We start from the raw sequence: 23,819 nt of genomic DNA on the forward strand, positions 1-23,819 counted from the left end.
GCATTGCAAGATGCATTGTTCCTTAAGTGCTTCTTGATTGGGCACTTAACTTTGTGAATTCCTTTCTCCAGGAACTGACCAAATGCTCTACTAAGGTTATTTAGAAATCAAGCCAGTACATGGCCAATATTCATAAGTTTGAATATAAAAATGATACACGTGTACAAATTGGATGAATAGATTCAGTAAACCATAACCTTTACAGATATATGTTACATAGCACATGTAACATAAACATACTCCAGTTATGTCATATTCCCATAAAGCATTATGGGATACATCATCACAGCTAGAGTCTGGAGATGAATTTGCAAACAGGACAATGGGGGAGACAGAAGATCTCGAAGTAGTTTCTAGTTACCATAGAGAGCACCCGTATGCCTGAAATGCTGAGAGCCCAATGGGACTGAAAAATGGACACCCGGAGGTAAAACCTTGGTGTGACCTCAAGTAATCAGAAATGATCCTGGAAGAGGACTGAAACAATCTGAACTGTCTTTTGGTTTCTCAAAAAACTGCAACAGTCTGTAAATTGGCCTAGGGAACAGCCAGAGGAGGAAGGCTTTTTCCTGGAAGCAGCATCCAAGACTGGATTTGGGTCATCCTGTCAACAGCTATAATTAGAAAGAATATTTTCTTATTGGTCAGATATGCTAGGATAGAATTAAGGAAGACTCTGAAAAGTGGGAATATCCTTGGAGGGGAGGGGAGCCATCCCATACTAGAATGAAAGCTTGTCTTCCTCCCCCAAAACAGCCTCAGAGAGCCCTCCTGACAACACTACAGAGCTGTTGAATGTGTTTGCAGATGATCCAAGAGAATCTCGGACCATGTGGCTGAGGTTACTGATTACCAGAAGACATTTAGATAGGTTATTCCAAACTGATGTTAAAAATGAAATAAAGTTCCCTCTCTAGCTGTATCTCAGATAACCAGGGGATGACCAAGGAGACAAGACAAACAGCTTGTCACAGTGACATACTGGACAGCCTAAAATAAGAGGTTTGTCTAGATACTCCCTTCACTTTCCAGTCTACAGGTTTCTAAGGACAGCTGATGTGTTTGTTTGGATGAAAGACCCTGAATCCACTTAAGGAAACACCAGTCATTTATTAGGAGAAACGGCGAGGGAACTTGTAAAGCATTTGAACAGACTGATGAACAGACTGGACTCCTGCCTGTCTTTTCTGTCTGGGGGAGGGGAGAAATCCTCCGAGTCTCATTTATCCTTGCTTTTTCAAACTTCATAACCACAAAAACATGCTTTGTATCAAACAGATCAAGCCTTCTGAGAAACCTGGCTAAAAGGAACAGAGAGCTGCTTCTCCTGGCTCAACTGAACTAGCGTTCCCTTCACACTGAGCTGGAGGACATAGGGGAAAACAGGCAACGTGAAGGAAGAGTCTTTGGCCCTGGTGCAACCAGTCATGGTAAAGGCATCCCAGGACATCACTGATAAGTGAGATATTGCAACACATGGTGACTTTTGTGCGAAAACAAGAAGGAACCATCATTCCAGGGACTGTGCCAAGGACATTAGGATACAGAAATGTAAGTCCATAAACAATTAAACAGATCTGCTCTTCTATTGTCAAATAAAAGTAATATTAATTTACACCTTTCTCATAGACTCAGACTTTAAGGTCAGAATGGACCATTATGATCATCTAGTCTGACCTCCTTCTCCAAGGATACACAATACAGCATCATCTCATGATGGTCCCAAACATTCCTGTACAGCTTTAAGGAGAGTAGCTTCAATTCCTAAATCAGTGGAGCAAGACTAGATCCTTTTCTATACTACTAAAAAGACCTGAGCAGAAACTGGGGTCAGTAACTGGTACTACTGAACTGGCGATGACTACAGGTTAGGTAAGGACAAACTATGTTTCTTCTCAGAAACCAAGATGAAAACCAACATTATATTTCAATAATATTCTCACTATCTCCTCTTCCCTCATTTGTGATGTGAAATTCAGCCTTCATAATCCGCTGCATACAACCATGATGCATCATGAAATTCACACATTCTTGGGCAAAAATCAATTTTTTCTGCTAAAATTAATTTCACTGCTTTTTGTGGATTTTTTTTCCTTCACCTCCCTAATGCCATTATTAAAATTAAGCTATTTCCAAAATTTATAAGTGCGCACAGTATAACAATACTATCATTATAGGAACCAGCTTCAAATTAATGCTGTTCAAACTTTCTTGCTAAACTGTAAGCAGTACTTCAAATGGTATCTTTTAAAATGCAGTTAAGGAGTAATGTTCACTTTAACAAAAGGCTATAATATATTTACCTAAAAATCTACGAAGTTTCATCATATCTAAGTGGAAGTGTTCTATCAGTCCATGAAGATTAAACAGGTGGAAGGTTAAGCTGACTAGACTGTTCCCTAAAAATAAAATACAAATATTAATTCATTTAAAAAAGGGAAAAAATATTTAAACACTTTTGTATTCAAAAGTTATGCAAACAGATTGAAAATGTATAAGAATTCTGTAAGCCTTAATTGGTCTAATCCATTAATAATTTCCCCCAGTGATTCTCAATATATCCACTATCAGCAATAAACTGTACAATGAGAAGTCTCATTCAATATTAAAAAAATTAAAAAGTCCATTTTCAGTGCCACTGTACCTTTAAAACAATAAACCTGCAATCCACCTAAGTAGATTTATTGCTTAAAAAAGGAACACAGAGGTAATTAAGGCAAAAAACTTGTCAATGTTGGCAACTGCCCCAAGTCAAACTCTTTATATTTAGTTATCCCACCATGTGTTCTTTTTTGCAAAAGTATTCCTTGCTGAAATCAGAAATAAAAAAACTACAAATGTGCAATTTGCTATGAAATTTGTAGTACTACAAAGCAACTGCTATAATCATTCATTTACTAGGAGCTGAAATATTCCATATCATACATTTGATTTCTTTTTTTTTTAAATTTCAGAGGCAGTAAGGAAAGGCTTGCAAATTAAATATACATAATACTGACAACTAGATCAGTTTTTGGCATATTTACTTTGACAGTGTCCCTTTAACAACCAATTACACAGCCACTCAGTGTGTGCTAGGTGCTTTACTCAGAAGCACAAAATTCCCCACCCCATATAACCTATTGTCATGCTTCACCACATGCGTGCATGTCATTTTGGTACCGCTTCCCCAAAAAGCTGTTATTCCCAACACTAGGGCAAGATGTTCTTCAGAAGTCTATTCCTTTAAGAGGTATTTATCCAGAAGCACTCTATATTCAGTTGTATGGGGAAAAAAATCACAGAAAGATGTATGTGCAACACTCTCCCCACACAGCTTCAAAGAACTGGACTGCCAACCCATCGCTCTGTCCAGTTCCTTCTTGCTGAAACTCCAACAGAGCGGAAGGAGAGTGGGTCATGGAATGGACATGAGCAACACATCTCGAAGGACAACAGTTACGAAAGGTAACTGTCTTTTCTTCAAGTGCTTGCTCATGTCCATTCCATTGTATGTGACTCCCAAGCAGTAACACCATGGGTGGATAAGAGTTCTTGGACATGTTGATTGCAACATGCAATCAGCTCTGCCAAATCCAGTGTCATCTTTGGCTTGAGTGATGGCATAATGCATTGTGAACGTGTGTACCAAAGACCACGTCGCAGCTCTGCAGATGTCCTGAATAGGAAGATGCGCCAGGAAGGCAGCCAAAGACTCCTAACCCCTAGTCAAGTGAGCCTTCACTATCAGTGGAGACACAGTCTGCACCAACTCGTAACAAGTACAGATGCAGGTGGTGAGCCAATTCAAAATCCTCTGAGAGGACATCAGAAGGCCCTTCATCCTGGCTAATGCAATAAAGAACTGGGTCAATCTGCAGAAGGAGTTGGTGCATTCCAGATAGAAGCCAGGGTATGCCTGACATCTAGAGAGCGTGCAGTTGCCTCTCCTCATTGGTCATCTGATGCTTCGGACAGAATACCAGGAGGAAGATATCCTGGTTGACAAGGAAGTGTGACACCATCTTTGGCAGGACAGCCAGATAGGGCCGCAGCTGGTCATTGTCCTTGTAGAATATTGTGTCTGGGGGGCTCCGAAGTAAGGCTTGAAGTTCGGGGATCGGGGCATGCCCTGTCCCTAGGCTAAGTCCCATAGGGGACTAACTAACTATTTCTAACTTATGCACTAAGGGAACTAATAAACTATACAAAGTTTCTAAGAACTATATACAGAGAATCACAACTAGACACAGTTGAGAAGGAAAGCTTGCTGAGGCAAGGAGACGTTCCAGCACCATCACTGGCAGTAAGAAGGAACTAGGGAGAGGGGGAGCCAGTGACATCCCCTTATACTGGTCCCATTCCAGAGGGCACCAGAGCCAGTCCCCTGCAGACACCCCCAAAGGAAAAAAAGGCAGTTACCTTTCTCCGTAATTGGTGTTCTTCGAGATGTGTTGCTCATGTCTATTCCACAGTAGGTGTGCGTGCTCGCCACAAGCACCGGTGCCAGAAGTTTTTCCCCTAGCAGTACCCATAAGGGGGGAGCGCCTCCCTGGAGTGGCACCTACCTGGCGCGGTATAAGGGGAGCTGCGCGCTCCCCCCACACTCAGTTCCTTCTTGCTAGACAACTCCGGCAGCAGGGAAGGAGGGCAGGATGTGGAATAGACATGAGCAACACATTTCAAAGAACACCAGTTACGGAAAAAGGTAACTGCCTTTTCTTCTTCGAGTGATTGCTCATGGTATTCCACAGTAGGTGATTCCAAGCTGTATCTGCTGGAGGCGGGATGGAGTTCACAAGTTCTCGGGACAGAGTACTGCCCTGCCGAACCCAGTGTCATCCCTGGTTTGGGAGACTATCACATAGTGCGAGGTGAACGTGCGAACCAAAGACCACGTGGCAGCCCTACAAATGTCCTGAATAGGGACGTGGGCCACAAACGCAGCAGACGAGGCCTGCGCCCGTGTCGAGTGTGCCCTAACAATAGGTGGTGGGGGAACACCCGCCAGCTCATAACAGGAGGGGATGCACGAAGTGATCCAGTTGGACAGCCGCTGAGCGGAAATCAGCTGGCCTCTCACACGCTCAGCTGAGGTGACAAACAGCTGCAAGGACTTTCTGAATGGCTTGGTTCACTCGAGGTAGAAAGCCAGAGCCCGCCTCACATCGAACATGTAGAGGCAGCATTCCTCATTAGTCCCATGGGGTTTGGGGCAAAGTACTGGTAGAAAAATGTCCTGACTCATGGGGTAGGTGGAGACCACCTTCGGGAGGAACGCAGGGTGTGAGCAGAGCTAGACCTTGTCCTTATGAAACACAGTATACGGCGTCTCTGAGGTCAGGGCCCTGAGCTCTAGGATCTGCCTGGCCGACGTGACAGCAACCAGGAAGGCCACCTTTCATGAGAGGTGAGACCAGGAACATGTTGCCAGCGGCTCAAATGGGAGCCCCGTAAGATTCAGATCCCACTGCAGGACCAGGGGCTTAGAATATGGGTAAAGCCAGTCCAAACCCTTAAGGAACCGGCCGGTCATAGCATAGGAGAACATCGTGTGTCCTTGCACCGGGGGATGGAAAGCTGATATGGTTGCCAGATGCACCCTGACTGACAAGGGCACCAGGCCCTGGGCCCTCAGGCAGAGGAGGTAATCAAAGATAAGCTGGATCGGGGCAGCCCTTGGGGATACACCTTGGTCCGATGCTCACCGAGCAAAACGAGACCACTTTGCAATGTAGTAGCGGCGAGTGGAGGACCTTCTACTCTCAAGGAGGACGTGCTGAACCAGAGCTAAGCACGTCTTCTCCTCACCACCTAGCCACTGAGCAGCCACGCCGTGAGGTGAAGAGCTGCCAGGTTGGGGTGGAGGAGACAGCCCCAGTCCTGAGAGAGCAGGTCCGGGCGGAGTGGCAACGGCCATAGCGGAGCCACTGCCAGGCCTAAGAGGGTCCCATATCAGTGCTGCCTGGGCCATGCCGGGGCAATGAGGACGACTCTGGCCTTGTCCGTCTTTATTTTCTCTAGGACCCTACTGATCAGAGGGAGCTGGGGGAAGGTGTATAGGAGTAAGCCTGACCAGGGCAGGATAAAGGCATCGGAGATAGTGCCCCTTCCCAGACCCCCCTGGAGCAGAACTGAGGGCATCGTCGGTTCATGAATAGGTTCACCTGGGGAGTTCCCCACCTCCAGAAAAGCTAGAGGGCCACTTCCAGGTGTAGGGACCATTTGTGCTGAGAGGAAAAATCCCTGCTCAAGCCATCAGCCCTCACATTCTGGATACCCTATAGGTGAAAGGCTCCAGGAGCCTCCCAACCTCCTGCTCAAGCAGAGCCTCATGCAATGGGTCCCCCAAGAGGGACGAAGGCAGAGGGTGGTTGGATGAGTAGGAGGTAAACTGAAGGGTATAACCTCAGGAGATGGTGACTCTGAGCAGGAGACTCTGAGCAGGATTCCGAGCGGGAACGGCATCGACGGTCACGCCGCAACCGACTGCGGTACCGCCTTCAAGACAAGGATCGTTGGCGACATCCACCGCGGTTCCATCTGTGCTTGCTCCGTGAAGATGAGCGGTGCCGGGAGTCCTGATCAGATGGCATCCATTCAGACAGTCTAGCTGGCATCGAGGGTGATCCATATGGACTGAGCCCTGAATGGTCACTGGGTGGTGACCCGTATCGGGAACGTTCCCTTGACCGAGACCGGTACCAGGCCAGCGGCGACTATGGCGATCCCAGCTGCAGCTTGCCTTTGGAGTGTGTGGCTGACATTGGCAGCGCTCCTGGCACTGGCATGGACATGACATCCTTAGCTGCCTGGAGGTCTTTGGGTGTAGATGGTATCCGGACATCTGGAGAGGCCTGCTCCAAAGAGGTCGGGCTACTCCATGCTCCCATGAGTCGGAGGCCTAGGGTCCAATGGGGACCGAGGACTACCTGACATGGGTCTTGTCTCTGTCCCAGACTTCCCTTGGTGCCTTTGCAAAGAGGGAGTCTTTACGGTCCTCTTGGCATGCCCCATGGAAGAGGAGTGGTGCAGACTAGTCCAAGGTACCGGAGGGTCTCCGCGTACCAACGCTGTGGTGCTGGGTACCGGATCGGAGCAGCGTGCCAGGGTCAGGGCCAGTGCTGACTCCATCAGGATGGCCCGGAGTCTAATGTCCCTTTCTTTTTTAGTCCAGGGCTCGAGTGGCTTGCAGATCTTGCACCTTTCGCTGATATGGGTTTCTCCCAAGCAGCGCAAACAGTCTGTGTGCGGGTCACTCCTTGGCACAGAACACGTACAGGAGCCGCACGACTTAAATCCCGGGACATGGGCTCACTAACTAACTAAACTTCATTGAAAACTAAACTGACTACAGGTACTACTGAATGAACAGTTCTGGGGACAAGCTGCAGCAAGGCTGGAGCTAAGCAGTTCTGACGCACCTTCACTGGCGGCAAGAAGGAACTGAGGGGGGGGGGGGAGCACAAAGCTCCCCTTATACCACACCAGGCAGATGCCACTCCAGAAGTCACGGGAGGCACTCCCCCCCCACGGGTACTGCTAGGGGAAAAACTTCCGGCACTGGTGCACATGGCGAGCACGCACACCTACTGTGGAATACATATGAGCAATCACTCGAAAAAGAACTTCCAGCATCGATGCATGTGGCAAGCACATACACCTACAACGGCATGGACATGAACAAGCACTAGAAGAAGAACCAGAGTTTATTGATGTGTTAAACCAGCTTTTCATAGCAGTAGCCTCTTCTGCAAGGGCAAAGATAATATTTCCTTCATTTCAGGTTATTCAGCTCAGTTCAATAACTAGTTCATTTGAAGGTTAGAAACTAATTGGGAGTTGAAAAAGCATAAAAGCTTGGTTTCCTCTTCTAATCTATGAATAAGAACTAGGTGAGAGTAGGTAAGATATAAAACCCTTAAGGACATGGTGAGCAGAAACAATAATTTCAATTCACTAACTACAGATACAATTTCCTTTGTTTAATCAGTTTTAAATACAAAAATATGTTTTAATAAACTTATTTTTCCTAATTTATCCAGCCCATTTGATTGCTTTTATTAGTTCAATAAAAAAAATTCTAAAATGCTCTTCTGTGCATTTTTAATTGATTTCCAATTTCCACCCATATGCAGCTTCACACAAAATCACAAGTAGAAAAATTAAACTTCTATTAAACAACATCATTCACCATTTCTCATGTAAAAAAATGTAAAAATTAAGATTAAATAACTGTATGTTAAGTTCAATAATTTCTTAGACAAATGTATGTAGATATAGTGTATCCTAATGGTTAGCAAAAAGTAGTACCAAATTATATCAATTTAGGAAAATAACTAACAAGCATAAATGTGAAAAATAGGTTAAAACTGACTATTCAAATCAAAGTTTCCTGTTTGTCAATTTAAGCGCTAATTAAAAATCAGTTATTTAAATCACTTTGAGTAGACAAGCCTTTACTGTGCCCTCTATGTCTCACGTGAACAGGGTGGACTGATTTAAAATCAAAGTAATTTAAATTCACTACATTAATCCATCCTGTCCACGTGAACATAGGGGGCACAGTTAGGGCTTGTCTACTCAAAAAAGTTGCATAGATATAACCTGAATCTGCTTTTCCACAGATACTGATATACTGGTCCAAAAAGGCTACGTGCACACTTGTTTCTATATAAAAGTCTTGTTTCAGTTTAGTGAAACCTGCTCCTAACTGATTTAAGCTAAGATGAAGTAAGCCATTTTTATAGCAAAATAAGAGTACCACATAGTGTGCGTCTACATATCAGCATAGCTATGCTGACAGAACCCCATAATCTATTGGCTAGTTCACACCTGAAACACTACAGTGGCACAGCTGCAGCTGGGCTGCTATTGCGCTTCATTGTAGACACTACAGCGATGGCAGAGATTCTCCCATTGCTATAATTAATCCATCTCCCCAAAAGGGAGTAGCTAAGTTGATGGAAGAATTCTTTTGTCCACCTATTACTGTCTACGCTGGGGGTTAGCTTGGCTTAACTACATCACTCAGGGATATGGATTTTTCACACCCTGAGCGATGTATCTGGGTCGATTTAACTTTTGCATGTATACCTGGCCTATATCAAAGGAAGTTTTTTTTCCATCAGGGTAAGAATAGCACCTCCCCAAAGTTTGCTATGTTGATGGAAGTATTCTTCCCTCAACACAGCTGCATCTACATTGGGGGTTAAGTTGACATAAGCTATGTCAGTCAGGGATGTATTTTTTTCACACCTCTGACCAATTTAGCTATATGTTGATCTAACTCAAGTACAGACCCAGCTACAGCTTTTTGCACCACATTAACTTTACAGTAACTCCTCACTTAAAGTCCTGGTTAACATCGTTATGTTGCTGATCAATTAGAGAACATGCGCAATGCTCTCTTATAATGTTGTTTGGCAGCCGCCTGCTTTATCCATTACTTGCAGAAAGAGCAGCCCATTGGAGCTAGCTGGTGGAGGCTTGGAACCAGGGTGGACCGGCAGCCCCACTATCAGCTCCTCGCTCCCCTAAGTTCCCTGTGCGGCAGCCAGGGCCGGCGCTACCATTTAGGCAGCCTAGGCAATCGCCTAGGGTGCCAGAATAATTGGTGGGCACCGTTTTGCCGGAGGGGGCGGCAGGCGGCTCTGGTGGAGCTGCCGCAGTGGTGCCTGCGGAGGGTCCGGTGCTCCGCGGCTCCAGTGGACCGCCTGCAGGCACCACTGCGGCAGCTCCAGCGGAGCCACGGGACCAGCGCGCGGGGCGGCGAAATTGCCGTCCGCCTAGGGCGCTCAAACCCCTAACGCCAGTCCTGGCGGCAGCCACCCAGTAGGCTATCGATTGCTGGCAGTTCAGCTGTCCCTCCCCCCACTGCCATGTGCTGCTCCTGCCCTCTGCCTTGGAGCTGCTCCCAGGAGCCTCCTGCTTGCTGAGCAAGGGAGGAGGGGGGGGAACAGGGGTGCTAATGTCAAGGTGTTCCCCTCCCCCCCACTCCTGTACCCCCATCTCCACAGAGCCGGGGGGTAGGCGGGACACCACAGGGCTCAGGACAGAGGTAGCTTGCTCGCAGCAGCTGCTGTCAACTTGCTGATCTACTTTAAAAGGCAATATACTTATAGTGGGGTCAGAGTAATTAAAGGGGCAATGCGCGTCTCTCTCTCTCTCTCTCACACACACACACACACACACACACACACACGGTTTGTGTCTCTGTCTCTTTCTGCCATGCTGTCTCTCCTTCCTCCATCCGTACTGCCTTGCAGAGTGTGAAGTTACATTAACAACAATGTGTTAACCCTTGAGGGCTCAGCCTCATTTAGCAGTAAGGCATTCCCTGAGAAATATCCCACTCTCTTCCACTACTGACTTCACCATCTCAACCAAGCTTCACAATAGTCATTGCTGTGTAGAGTATTAAATTGTTTATTTAAAACGTACGTGTGTGTGTGCGTGTGTGCGTGTGTCTTTTGTCTGGTGAAAAAAATTTCCCTGGAACCTAGACCCTCTCCCCTATTTACATTTATTCTTATGGGGAAATTAGATTCACTTAACGTTGTTTCATTTAAAGTAGTATTTTTCAGGAACATAACTACAACATTAAGCGAGGAGTTACAGTATCTATTTAAATTCACACCTTAAATTACACGAGTGCAACTTTCTCATGTAGAAAAGCTCTCATGCTCCTTGTCTTAATGAGATTCACTTTTGGGACAAATGAAACCATAACAAGAATGGATAAAAAGTAAACTGATTCTCTTCCACTAGATGAAAATATAAAATATGATGCCCAGACCTTTCCTTCAACAAAAGAAAGACAGAATACTTGATGCCCCTGACCTTGCAGGGTTGTTTCTTTAATGTTTCTTTTCAAAGTCTAACCCTCTGACAAGGACCCTCAGATTGAAGAAGAAAAGGCCAGGCACAGCAATCTCTCTTTGGTGGTCCCATATACTACCAGCCCTTCTTCTTCAACCCAGTTCCACATTTCTCTAAGGTGTCCCAACACAAACAAAATATTATTAAGAAAGAGCTCATCTTTCCCCACAAACTTTCTCCTCTTCTCTTTTATTTCATCATTGTTATCATCACAACTATCCCTCCTCCTTTTTCCCAGACATGAAAGCTTGGTGTCATCTTCAATCCTTCTTTCCCCCAACTACTCCTTCACCACCAATTCCTTTCCAATATTTTAGAAATTCATCCCTTTCTCTCCTTTTGTATGACAAGATGTAAGCCATGCTATAACAATTGCTTGCATTGACTACCGTAATCTCCTACTTGCTGGTTTCTCACATGCCCATCTTTTTTCCTCCAATCTACTGACAACCCTACCCTACCTCCGCCTGATTCCTTAGATTGGCTTTACTACTTTTGCATCAAGCTCCATGTCTACTCTCCAATAACGAAGCTATCCATAACTTCATTATACCTTTTCTCTGCCATCAGCTCTTTCTACAGTCCCTCACTAACCCTCTCTGAAGTCTTTATACTCACCTATTCCAAACATTTCCTTTGCCCACTGTTGATTTATTGCTTTTTTCTATGGTGCCCCTATAACTAGAGCAGCCACGCACTTTATGGATGCCTAAATCCTACTCTCCTTCAAAACCTTCTAAAGCTCCATCTCTTCTATAAAGTTTCCTGGCTATAATGTATAATTCTGCTTTTTGTACTGTATTCTATTATGCTGTAACTATTCTGACTTTAAACTAAATTCCTCAGGGGAAGAGAAATGTTTGGCATAATTCACCTATTGGACAGAATCCATATACACTGATGGCTTTCTATAAATAAGCAGCACAGATTTTAGGTGTCAAGTATCAGAGGGTAGCCGTGTTAGTCTGGATCTGTAAAAGCAGCAAAGAATCCTGTGGCACCTTATAGACTAACAGACGTTTTGGAGCATGAGCTTTCGTGGGTGAATACCCACTTCCTCAGATGCATCTGAGGAAGTGGGTATTCACCCACGAAAGCTCATGCTCCAAAACGTCTGTTAGTCTATAAGGTGCCACAGGATTCTTTGCAGATTTTAGGTGGTAAGTTTCAAACATTTTTAAAGATCTTTGATAAAGAAAAAGAATAAATTAGGCTATCAAGCAACTATCTGAGGGGGTCTATTACACCAACTCAAGGATTTGGTGATGTAAGTAGTAATACTACTGCAACATAACTAATACCAGATTTCAGGTCATAGAGTCTAGGCTTTCAAACTAAAAGTGCCAACTGTCCAAAAACCTTTTATAAGGGCTTGGCTACACTTGCAGATGTAGAGCACTGGGAGTTAAACCAGCCTTCTGAGACAGCAGCAGGGAAAACACTGCTGTGTGTTTACATTGTCAGCTGCAAGCACAGTGGCGTGGCCACATTAGCAGCTCTTGCAACGCCACAGAGAGGAATGCATTGTGATAGCTATCCCAGTGTGCAAGTGGCTGCAGCGTGCTTTTCAAATAGGGCAGGGGGAGATGGAACGTGACAGGGAGTGTGTTGGGTGTATGTAGGGGGAGAGACTGTTTTGGGGGGGAGAGACTGTGTCAGCATGCTGTCTTGTAAGTTCAGACAGCAGCAGACCTCTCCTCTCCCCCTGCCTCTCTCACACACATGCACAAACGCCTGCCTCAGCAGCAGCAGCATTCCACAGTAATGGTTTGCTTTGTGCCCCAGAGCAGATAAGCATGCCGGCTGTCAGAAATAGAGCTTTGAAAGGGGATATCCGCATGCCTGCAGCTGAGTTCAAAACAATGACCAGAGTGGCCACTTGATTTCAGAGGATTTTGGGACATTTCCAGAGGCCAATCACAGCACAGTAATGCAACATATCGTCCACACTGACACCCAGGCGTTTCAGCCAGGGCGCAGCAAACTTTATGTTTCTCATGGAGGTGGATTACCAGGAGCACTCCACCTGCAGAGTCAAGGTGTTTTAAGTGCTTTGCCAGTGCGGACACCTCAGGAGTTAGGGTGCCTGGGACTGATTTAATACGCTCTAACTTGCAAATGTAGCCAAGCCCTTAGTCACAACACTAGGATAATAAATTTGTACTTTTTAAAGTATAATCAAGCAGTAAGATTCCTCCCCACAGAAAATGAAATGAAATGTTATGGATAGTTTATGGCAGAAAGAAACCTACCTAAGAACAATACAGCATGCTTAAAAGAATATCCGCAATAAAAGTGAACTTACCATTTGTTAGCCTATCAAGAAGAAAGATATCAAAATTCCATTTTCCAACTTTCTCTAGCATACACTGAAAGCAAAAACATTTCTACTGTAACTTTTTCATTCAGTATGTGACTAGCATCAAATTATAGCCCACAAAAAAAGCTACTGCCTTCTGAGCCAGCTGTGGATTTTAACATATATTATTGAAAATAGATTAAAAAGGTTTACAACTTGTAAACCACATTTCTGTCTGATTGTTACAAACTGTTTAACACTTGTAAATGTTACAAATAAAATCACTGTAACTGAAATATTAGATATCTTTTTGACAGAACTGGGCAGTCAGCTAAGCTCTTTCCCCTTTGGTCAAACAAGGAATAGAAAAATATTTTAAAAGAAAAGTGGCGACAAAATTGATACTTCAGTACATATCTGAGCCAAAATTTGTAACCCAGAGTTTTCCTGTCCCTCCCTAAACAAAACTGGAGTTAATTCTAAAATAAATTCTAAGACAGAGAGCTTATGCTTATTTTATTTACACCATGTGAATAATAAGTTTTTATTTGACAGCCAATGAGCAGTCCAGTTTCACACTAAATCAGAATTACTGCTCTGTTTTTTTTAAGATGACCACATTAAATAAATACTATTGATGTTTAAAAGGGCTTGACAAAAGGAGAGATATGATTGAATTGGTTCCAATATATCCAAATTTGGGATAACAAAGTTGCACTGAAAAAATTATTAGCCACACAAAGCTCTCCAAATGATTATTCTCAGAGGCAAAAAGCCCCCATTAAAGTAGCACAGAGAAAACAGAAATCTAAGATATTTTGTTAAAATAGTAATTTTATCACAAGTAACATTTTTGTTCTTAACTTCAGAAAAAAGGTCAATATGAATACACTGCATTAAGGATAAAAGCACACATAAAAAGGGCTTCAATTTGCCTCATTAGATTAAGAGGCTGTGTATATAATAAATATGCATTGTATGCAGACATGCATCTAGTTTGTTTCATAAATGCATTTGTCTGGGACACTGTACCTGACAAAAGACATTATTAAAGTTTAGCCACCTCCAGTGTTTTTTAAATCACATTTGGTATGATCTGCTGCTTTTATAAACAGAGAATCAATAGATGTCGGTCTCAAAAAATTAAATGCCTCATAAGATTTGGAAATTCATATAACTAGTATCTCCCAGCACAGAAGCTGTTCTTTCTCACTTCACTGACTATGATTCATCTACTATACTGTTCCTTTTTTTCCCTTTCTTTCATTTGTTTTGTTTGGGTTTGGTTTTACAGGCTAAACTGCATAATCCTGAAGCAAAAAATTTTTGGGGGGGTTTTTTATTTGTTTTTTTTGCACATAATACATACTCAGAATAAGCTCACCTTTACTTGCAGATATCTGTTTATATACTGTTACAATATGGAAGATATCTGTATTGCTATAAAGCATTCAAATTTTTCTAATAAAAAATTAGGAACAATTTTTAAAAACACACCTTTGCTTGTCCATTATAATCATCATCTAAAATGTTTGAGGAACTTGGAACAGTAATACCACGGAAGAAACGAGATGATCTCAAGTATCGCTGGAAACTAAGTAATCTTCGAATATTCCTTGCAGACACAGACACTTCAATTTCAGAATTTGCTAGAAAACACAAGAAAATAAAGTATTTCTTAAAATAAAAGAAAAATCTCTGCAAAAAATAAATATTACAACTTCTTTATTTTACCAGTGTTCAGTATTAGATGAGGTAACAGTTGCATCTAAAATAGCTACATCCTCATCACTAAGTAGTCCCTGAGCTATTTTTCATAACAAATGTTTCCTATTTAAGCTTGTTGTAAAGAGAAATAGATCTATAAACTGTATGATGGTCATATGTCTTTTAACTAAAAATACAGTGTATTCTAAGGAACACTGAAGAATAACCGCATGTTGCACTAGCACCGTCAGGTTAGACAGCAGACCTACTGAAAGCGGACTATCACAAAACAGTGTTGCAAAGGACAGTGTTTTCCAAAAATAACAAGTGTAAATATGTAACGACTGCCAACATCCATTTATAAGATACTTGCACACTAGGAACTGAAGTATATCAACAGCAATGTAGTGTGATATGATTTCAATGACATTATATGAAGAAGCCACGAGTGTCCGAAAATAACACATACAAGAACCAAAACCGTTAGACTTTCTTACCCTATATTTAGAAATTGTGTTAATTTTTCAAAAGCATCTGTGATTTAGGTGCTTTTGAGAAATGTTACCCAGAACAAATAATTTTTCCAAACAAGCATCCAAATTTCTACTTATTCCTGTGATGTTCTCTGTGAAAATATGAACATAGTATCTGAACAGAACACAATGAAACCTATACAGAGACCATTCTTAGCCTGTTTTCAGAGAACAATCCAAAATACCGCCCAAGTTTTCTACTCCACCTTTATTAGAAGGTATCCTTTAGTAAAGCAACTGATTTTTCCTCATCCTCAACCCCAGTAATACTGTGTAATATACCAACAGGGGATATCAGGTGGTTTATTTCAGGAACTTCAAGATCAAAGTATGGCATAAGTCAGTGGTTCTCAAACTTTTGTACTGGTGACCCTTTTCACATAGCAAGCCTCTGAGTGCGACCCCCCGCCCCATACATTAAAAACACTTTTTTACATATTTAACATTATAAATGCTGGATGCAAAGCAGGTTTGGGGTGGAGGCAGACAGCTTGTGACCCCCCCATGTAATAACCTCACTACCCCTGAGGGGTCCCAACCCCCAGTTTGAGAACCCCTGGCTTAAGTTCTCTAAAATGTTTTACATATTTTCATTCTTAAACCTAATAGGTCAAATTCTGCCTTTGGTTTCTTTTGTACAATACCTCTACAGACAGCTTCACGTATTAAGAAAAAGTTGACTGTTCTTATACTCAAACTGTCAATTTTCTCAGAGAAGTGATCAATAAAATCATTACAATACATGTTTAAGAAGCTCAGGGTTAATACTCCTATTCCCAAAATACATAAGCTTGAAAGCAAGAACCAAAATTTACAATCTATATACCTTTGTCTTTGCCAAAGGGTGGACAGATTAACTTCAGAAACCACTGATACAATGCAGTAGAAAATTTCTTCTTAAAAATCAAACATTCTAACAATATTTTGGAAATGAAGGTAGAAGTTGGCCCTTTAAAAATCAATTTTATTAATCTATTAAAGCCCAAGAAAGTTACAAGATCATATACACTCTTCTTTAGTTTGATTTATCAAATATGTTATAGTGGCTTTGAAATGCAATGCAAGATGCCTGTAAATATTTTTGAAGAATCAAAACAGTATAAAGAATTTTAAATTACAGAAAAGCTACATATTTCCCAAACAAAAATATGATCTCAGTGAAACATGTCTTTCATTCCTCTAGTCTTGGCTTCCCTTTTTTAAAAAGTAATTTGTCTCTTTAGACACATTTGTCTGAGAATCACATCTTTTCACCTCTTAAAGTTGTCATGATGCAGAGGAGAGTGAGCAGATCAACAGATATTCAGAACCTAACATTCTTTTCACCTTACATTCTAGAACAGAGATTTAAAAAACACGCAGGGAAAAAAAACACAACTGAGCTGTGTTGTTTCTTTTGATTATGAAGGCCTTAAAGATGATGCATGTTGTTTTTTTTAAATATAGCTTTTTCTTGGTTTACTTTTTTAAAATTATGCTGTTTAAGAATATAAAATAAGAATATATACTGATTTAGACCAGTCATCTATCAAGTACACTACTGCACGAGATGTTTCAGAGGAAAGCACAAGATACCTCCAGGTAGATAGATTATTCCATATTTGTGCATGGGGAAGTTTCTTCCTTACCACCTAAATTTTAAACCTCGTTAATTTTATGTTTCAGCAGTCTGGTTCCACCTTGAATAGGGAGGAGCCCATTGCTTTTGAATCAGATCTCTTTTCTCCAATAAGTTTCCCAATGTCTTTTCTCTTTACATCATCTTATCAATGCACGTAGGCCTGCTATATACTAAAAAATACTACATTTGAACAGTTGCTAACAATCATGATAACAGACAATACTGAAGGTTTAAGGCCATTCATCATTTCATCAAGTAACTGTGATTAAACTTCCAAAGTTAGCAAACTTCTTCAGACATGGTAAAATTTTGTAGTCCAGACTATGACCAAGACACTTGAATTCCTCAAAGCTGCTTCTGCACATGGAACTGGAAACATTTCAGATAGCTACCTTAGAACCTTGAACCTAAACTTTTTTTTCCTAGTAATCTAAATTTAGATTCCAGGTCCTCCCTTCTACATCTCCCTAAGTCACTACATATCACAACTACCCTACTTGCTGCCCAGGATCCACTAGAAGTTTGCCTAGATGTCCCAACATCTTCATATCCAGTAGGAAAGTCATCAGTTGGCTCTGTCACCACATTTCAACCTATTAATATTTCTAATAATCAAATTTCCTGTCACCACATTTTGTGTCTCAGACCTGTAACCCATCTCCTGAAGCAATGCCAGTGCATAAGGAATAAGCCTCCTCTACCATTATTGGAAGGTAGCTTCCAGATAAGGGAAATTTTCCCCTCCTTCTTGGTCCTCCTCCCATCAGAACACCAATTCTCCAATTTTTATTTGAATGTGATATAGACAGAATAACCATCTTAAAAGTACTCAAATTCAAATAATACGAAATCTAGGAATTTCAGGATAGTCCTTGGTAAAAGAACATATACTGTGCATCAAAAAGCTGAGAATTCAGATCTCTTATAGCAATTCAAACATTATTCCTAATCAATATAGATAGTTCTGGCTATAGAACATAACAGTTAACAAAGACACTTGTCATCCCACAAGCCAATGTGGCTATCTGTAAGGGAAATGAGGTACTACTCTTTAAATTCCATGTAACTTGATTCATTTAAAGGTAGCATGGCAGAAATGGGTCTCTGGGGGTATGTCTACACTGCATTGTAAACCCCGGTCTGTGGGACCCTAGCAAGCCTGGGCTTAAGAAACCACAGTGCACTGTATGCTCATGTTTACAATTGCTGGACCTAAGTCTCACACCTATGCTAACATATCCATGCTGCCCTACACAAAACACTGACATAGATCTGCAGCTTGACCTCCATCCACACTGCAAAATGACAGGGTTTGGACGTAAGTCACAGCAAGACTCAGGATCTTGGGCACTGCCCGCTAACAGGTTCCTAGGAACTGAGTCTTGAGTGTTTGCTGACCCAAGATGAATTGATCTGTTTGTGGCTAGAATGGGGACCTGGACTCAAACCCGAGTCAAAGCCCAGGCTTAGTGACATACCCCAAGAAGGACGTAAATGAGGGCAAACTAGGGGCCTTCAGGATGAACTCAAAGACGTTGTACAACATACAGGGGGCTGCACTGAGGAAAGTCAGGAAATGATTGTGTGAAGTCTGGCAAAGTGGTAGATGAAGCTGGGAGTAATGCTGGAGGTGATTAGGGCAATACAATGCTTGACAAAGGTGGATAAGAAGGAAGGGATAGAGTATCAGTTTTGAAGGTGATGACAAGAAGCTTAAAAACTTAATACAATATTGGATGTGAAGCCAAAAGAAGAAATTCAAGGAAGGGAGTTACATGATCAAAAAAGTAGACAAAGAACAGGAGTTTAAAAAGCGTAATTTTGTATGCACTAAATGGGGGCATTGCATATACCAGGGAGGCCACAGAGGAATCAAGGCAGCTATGAGGCAGTGAATGAGAAATTTGGATGTCTGAATGGAAGGAAAAGGAGGGGTCTTGGAGATGTGAAAAGAAAAAGCCTACAGGATTTGGAAATGGCCTGGATGTGTGGAGCAAGGGAGAGGAAAGTGTCAGAAATGACTCTCAGGTTGTGGGCCTTTGTTCCATGTACTGGTGAATTTGCCAGTATGTTATGTTTCTTCCTGTCTACTTAGGTCTCCCTCTTATATCCAAGATTGAGCGTATTTCAAGATTGTTCCCTGTTCATTGTTTCCTTTGAGATAGTCAATACTTCATGTACTTTTGTTTCATAAACATCTTAATGGGAGCAATATCAACGGAGAAAGGAGAAAGACTTCTTTCAAAAATGAAAAAATTACTGCTCTGCTCAATGAAGTTTTAGTATGTAAGTACACACACCGTTTTGTTAAACAGAAGTATCTATATTAGATGCTGCAAAGAGCTAGAAGAAAGTCAGCATTTTGGAATTCTGGACATATGTCTACAAATTTGTCTTTGTAGGGACATCAAAATATTATTCTTTTCTTCTTGTTAAAATTTCAGGTATTGAACATGAAGGGATACATTAGACAAGATGTTCAGATCAAAGCATCTGCACAACAACAATTTAATATATCTAATCTACAATATCCATGTCTTCAGTTTCAGCATTTTTAAATATCAGTATCTTTAGGGGTGCATTTCTTTAAGCTCTCTTATGACTGCATTAGAAAATGTATCAAATTGTGTTTTATACTAGGAAATAATTTACAAATATTGAACCTGGTTGTCTTTAAAGAAAGAAGTGGGTCCTACGGTTGATTGTATTGTTTCAGAGCCCTCAGATGTCAAACACTGACCAGACAAGGAAAAAGACGGTTACTCACCTTTGTAACTGTTGTTCTTCGAGATGTGTTGCTCACATCCATTCCAGTTAGGTGTGCGCGCCGCGCGTGCACGTTCGTCGGAAACTTTTTTCCCTAGCAACTCCAGTGGGCCGGCAGGTCGCCCCCTGGAGTGGCGCCGCCATGGCGCTCGATATATACCCTTGCCGGCCCACCCGCTCCTCAGTTCCTTCTTGCCGGCTACTCCGACAGTGGGGAAGGAGGGCAGGTGTGGAATGGATGTGAGTAACACATCTCGAAGAACAACAGTTACAAAGGTGAGTAACCGTCTTTTCTTCTTCGAGTGATTGCTCACATCCATTCCAGTTAGGTGAATCCCAAGCCATACCTAGGCGGTGGGGTCGGAGTGAGAAGTCGCGGCATGGAGCACTGCAGATCCGAAGGCCGCGTCCTCTCTTGACTGCTGGACCAGGGCGTAGTGGGAAGCAAAGGTATGGACCGATGACCAGGTCGCTGCCCGACAGATTTCCTGGATGGGCACACGGGCGAGGAAAGCCAGCGAGGACGCCTGCGCCCTGGTAGAATGCGCAGTCACACGGCCCGTAGGAACGTGGGCCAGCTCATAGCAGGTCCTGATACAGGACGTTACCCATGAGGATAACCTCTGCAAGGAAATGGGAAGCCCCTTCATGCGGTCCGCTACTGCCACGAAAAGCTGGGGGGATTTGCGGAACGGTTTGGTCCTCTCCACATAGAACGCGAGAGCCCTACGGACATCAAGCGAGTGGAGCTGTTGCTCCCTGTAATAACCTTAGTCCCAGATTTGGACCTTAGCGTCCAAAATATGGGGGTTAGCATGAAAACCTCCAAGCTTAGTTACCAGCTTGGACCTGGTACCTGCTGCCACCACCCAAAAAATTAGAGTGTTTTGGGGCACTCTGGTCCCCCTGAAAAACCTTCCCTGGGGACCCCAAGACCCAAATCCCTTGAGTCTCACAACAAAGGGAAATGATCCTTTTTCCCTTCCCCCCTCCAGGTGCTCCTGGAGAGATACACAGACACAAGCTCTGTGAACCCAAACAGAGTGAATCTCCCTCTCGGTTCCCAATCCTGGAAACAAAAGTACTTTCCTATTCCCCCAGAGGGAATGCAACATCAGGCTAGCAATCCAACCCACAGATCTCCCCTGATTTCTTCCTCCCACCAATTCCCTGGTGAGTACAGACTCAATTTCCCTGCAGTAAAGAAAAACTCCAACAGGTCTTAAAAGAAAGCTTTATATAAAAAAGAAAGAAAAAATACAAATAGTCTCTCTGTATTAAGATGACACAATACAGGGCAATTTCTTAAAAGAATATTGAATAAACAGCCTTATTCAAAAAGAATACAAATCAAAGCACTCCAGCACTTATATTCATGCAAATACCAAAGAAAAGAAACCATATAACTTACTATCTGATTTCTTTGTCCTTACACTTAGAAACAGAAGACTAGAAAGTAGAACTACTTCTCCAAAGCTCAGAGAAAGCAGGCAGCCAGAAAACAAAGACCTTAGACACTCAATTCCCTCCACCCAAAGTTGAAAAAATCCGGTTTCCTGATTGGTCCTCTGGTCAGGTGCTTCAGGTGAAAGAGACATTAACCCTTAGCTATCTGTTTATGACACGCCCCCCAAATTGCAGACAGTGGGGAAGCTCACTGGCGGCGATTTCCTTCTAGAACTTGAAAATAAACAGATTAATACAACACATACACCTTTACATATACTCCTAAGTATATAACTAACAGACTTGTACATTTTAAGAACACTTTTTAACTACTGAATTCTGGGAAACTCTCACGGGAGAGTGCATCAGCAACTTTATTAGAAGCTCCTGTGATGTGTTGAATTTCAAAATCAAAATCTTGGAGAGCTAAACTCCAACGAAGAAGTTTCTTGTTGTTCCCCTTGGCAGTATGAAGCCACTTTAGTGCAGCATGGTCAGTTTGTAGTTGGAACCGCCGTCCCCAAACATATGGGCGTAGCTTTTCCAGGGCGTACACAATGGCATAGCATTCCTTTTCACTGACTGACCAGTGACTTTCCCTCTCAGACAGTTTCTTACTGAGAAACACGACAGGATGGAAGTTGTGATCTGTTGCTTCCTGCATGAGCACCGCTCCTATACCACGCTCAGATGCATCTGTGGTTACTAGGAATGGCTTGTCAAAGTCCGGGGCCCAGAGCACAGGGTCAGACATGAGAGTTGCCTTAAGTTGGGTAAAGGCCTTTTGACACTCATCAGTCCACTTAACTGCATTTGGCTGGGTCTTTTTGGTCAGGTCGGTCAGTGGGGCAGCGATTTGGCTGTAGTGTGGTACAAATCGCCTGTAGTATCCGGCCAAGCCTAAGAAGGATTGGACCTGCTTCTTGGACCGTGGGACAGGCCACTTTTGGATAGCATCCACCTTGGCCTGTAGGGGGTTTATGGTTCCTCGACCCACCTGGTGCCCCAGGTAAGTCACTCTGTTTTGGCCTATTTGACACTTTTTGGCCTTAACAGTTAGTCCTGCCTGCCTGATGCGCTCAAAGACCTTTTCCAGGTGTAGTAGGTGTTCGGGCCAGGAGTCTGAAAAAATGGCCACATCATCGAGGTAGGCAACTGCAAATTCTGCCAGTCCAGCTAGTAGACCATCTACCAGCCTCTGGAAGGTGGCGGGTGCATTTCGAAGGCCGAAAGGAAGGACATTGAATTCATACACCCCCGCATGGGTGACGAATGCTGACCTCTCCTTGGCAGGTTCATCTAGCGGTACTTGCCAGTACCCCTTGGTTAAGTCTATTGTAGAGATGAACTGGGCACGTCCCAACTTTTCCAATAGCTCATCGGTACGTGGCATTGGATAGTTGTCCGGACGAGTTACAGCATTTAGCTTACGGTAGTCCACGCAAAAGCGTATTTCCCCATCTGGTTTGGGTACCAGAACCACTGGAGATGCCCATGCACTGGAAGATGGCCGGATTATACCCATCTGTAGCATGTTCTGGATCTCCCGTTCTATAGCAGCTTGGGCATGAGGAGACACTCGGTAGGGTGGGGTTCTGATTGGGTGAGCATTACCTGTATCAATGGAGTGGTATGCCCGTTCAGTCCGTCCTGGGGTGGCTGAGAACAATGGGGCGAAGCTAGTGCACAGCTCCTTGATTTGTTGCCGCTGCAGACGTTCCAGGGTGGTTGAGAGGTTGACCTCTTCCACGCCACCGTCTTTTTTCCCGTCGTAGTAGACACCGTCAGGCCACTCAGCATCATCTCCCTGGACTGTAAACTGACAAACCTGTAAGTCTCTGGAATAGAAAGGCTTGAGAGAATTAACATGGTACACTTTAGGCTTTAGTGAGGAATTGGGAAATGCTATGAGGTAGTTTACAGCTCCCAGGCGCTCTTGGACCGTGAATGGCCCTTCCCATGATGCTTCCATCTTATGGGCCTGTTGCGCCTTCAAGACCATAACCTGGTCTCCTACCTTGAAGGACCGATCTCTGGCATGTCTGTCATACCAGGCCTTTTGCTCTTCTTGAGCATCCTTTAGGTTCTCTCTAGCAAGGGCTTAAGAGTGTCGGAGGGTGCTTTGTAGGTTGCTTACAAAGTCCAGAATGTTAGTTCCTGGAGAAGGCGTAAACCCCTCCCATTGCTGCTTCACCAACTGTAATGGCCCCTTAACCTCGTGACCATACACAAGTTCAACTGGTGAAAACCCTAAACTGGGATGTGGTACAGCCCTGTAGGCAAACAGCAACTGCTGCAACACTAGGTCCCAATTATTGGAGAATTCGTTGATGAATTTTCGTATCATGGCCCCCAAAGTTCCATTGAACCTTTCAACCAGGCCATTGGTTTGATGGTGGTACGGGGTGGCAACCAAGTGATTCACCCCATGAGTTTCCCACAGTTTTTCCATGGTCCCTGCCAGGAAATTAGACCCTGAATCTGTAAGGATGTCGCAGGGCCAACCTACTCTGGCAAAGATGTCTGTTAGGGCCAGGCACACAGTGTTAGCCCTGGTGTTGCCTAGAGCGACTGCTTCTGGCCATCG

General features: G+C 43.3%; 1 protein-coding gene across 5 annotated transcripts in view; it reads right to left on the reverse strand.

The window, feature by feature from the left end:
* PDE7A (phosphodiesterase 7A) overlaps nt 1-23,819 on the reverse strand; it is a 158,175-nt gene that overhangs the window by 16,071 nt on the left and 118,285 nt on the right. For 4 of the 5 annotated variants that reach the window (XM_050941028.1, XM_050941027.1, XM_050941026.1 and 1 more), the window contains 3 exons: nt 14,657-14,808; nt 13,166-13,229; nt 2,304-2,399 (listed from right to left, as the gene is read on the reverse strand). In XM_050941028.1, coding sequence (XP_050796985.1) covers nt 2,304-2,399; nt 13,166-13,229; nt 14,657-14,808 — 312 coding nt within the window. The remainder of the gene's footprint in view (nt 1-2,303; nt 2,400-13,165; nt 13,230-14,656; nt 14,809-23,819) is intronic. The other variant, XM_050941029.1, reaches the window with a different exon arrangement.

The sequence above is a fragment of the Gopherus flavomarginatus genome, chromosome 2 (assembly GCF_025201925.1).
Source record: "Gopherus flavomarginatus isolate rGopFla2 chromosome 2, rGopFla2.mat.asm, whole genome shotgun sequence".
Classification (NCBI taxonomy): Eukaryota; Metazoa; Chordata; order Testudines; family Testudinidae; genus Gopherus; species Gopherus flavomarginatus.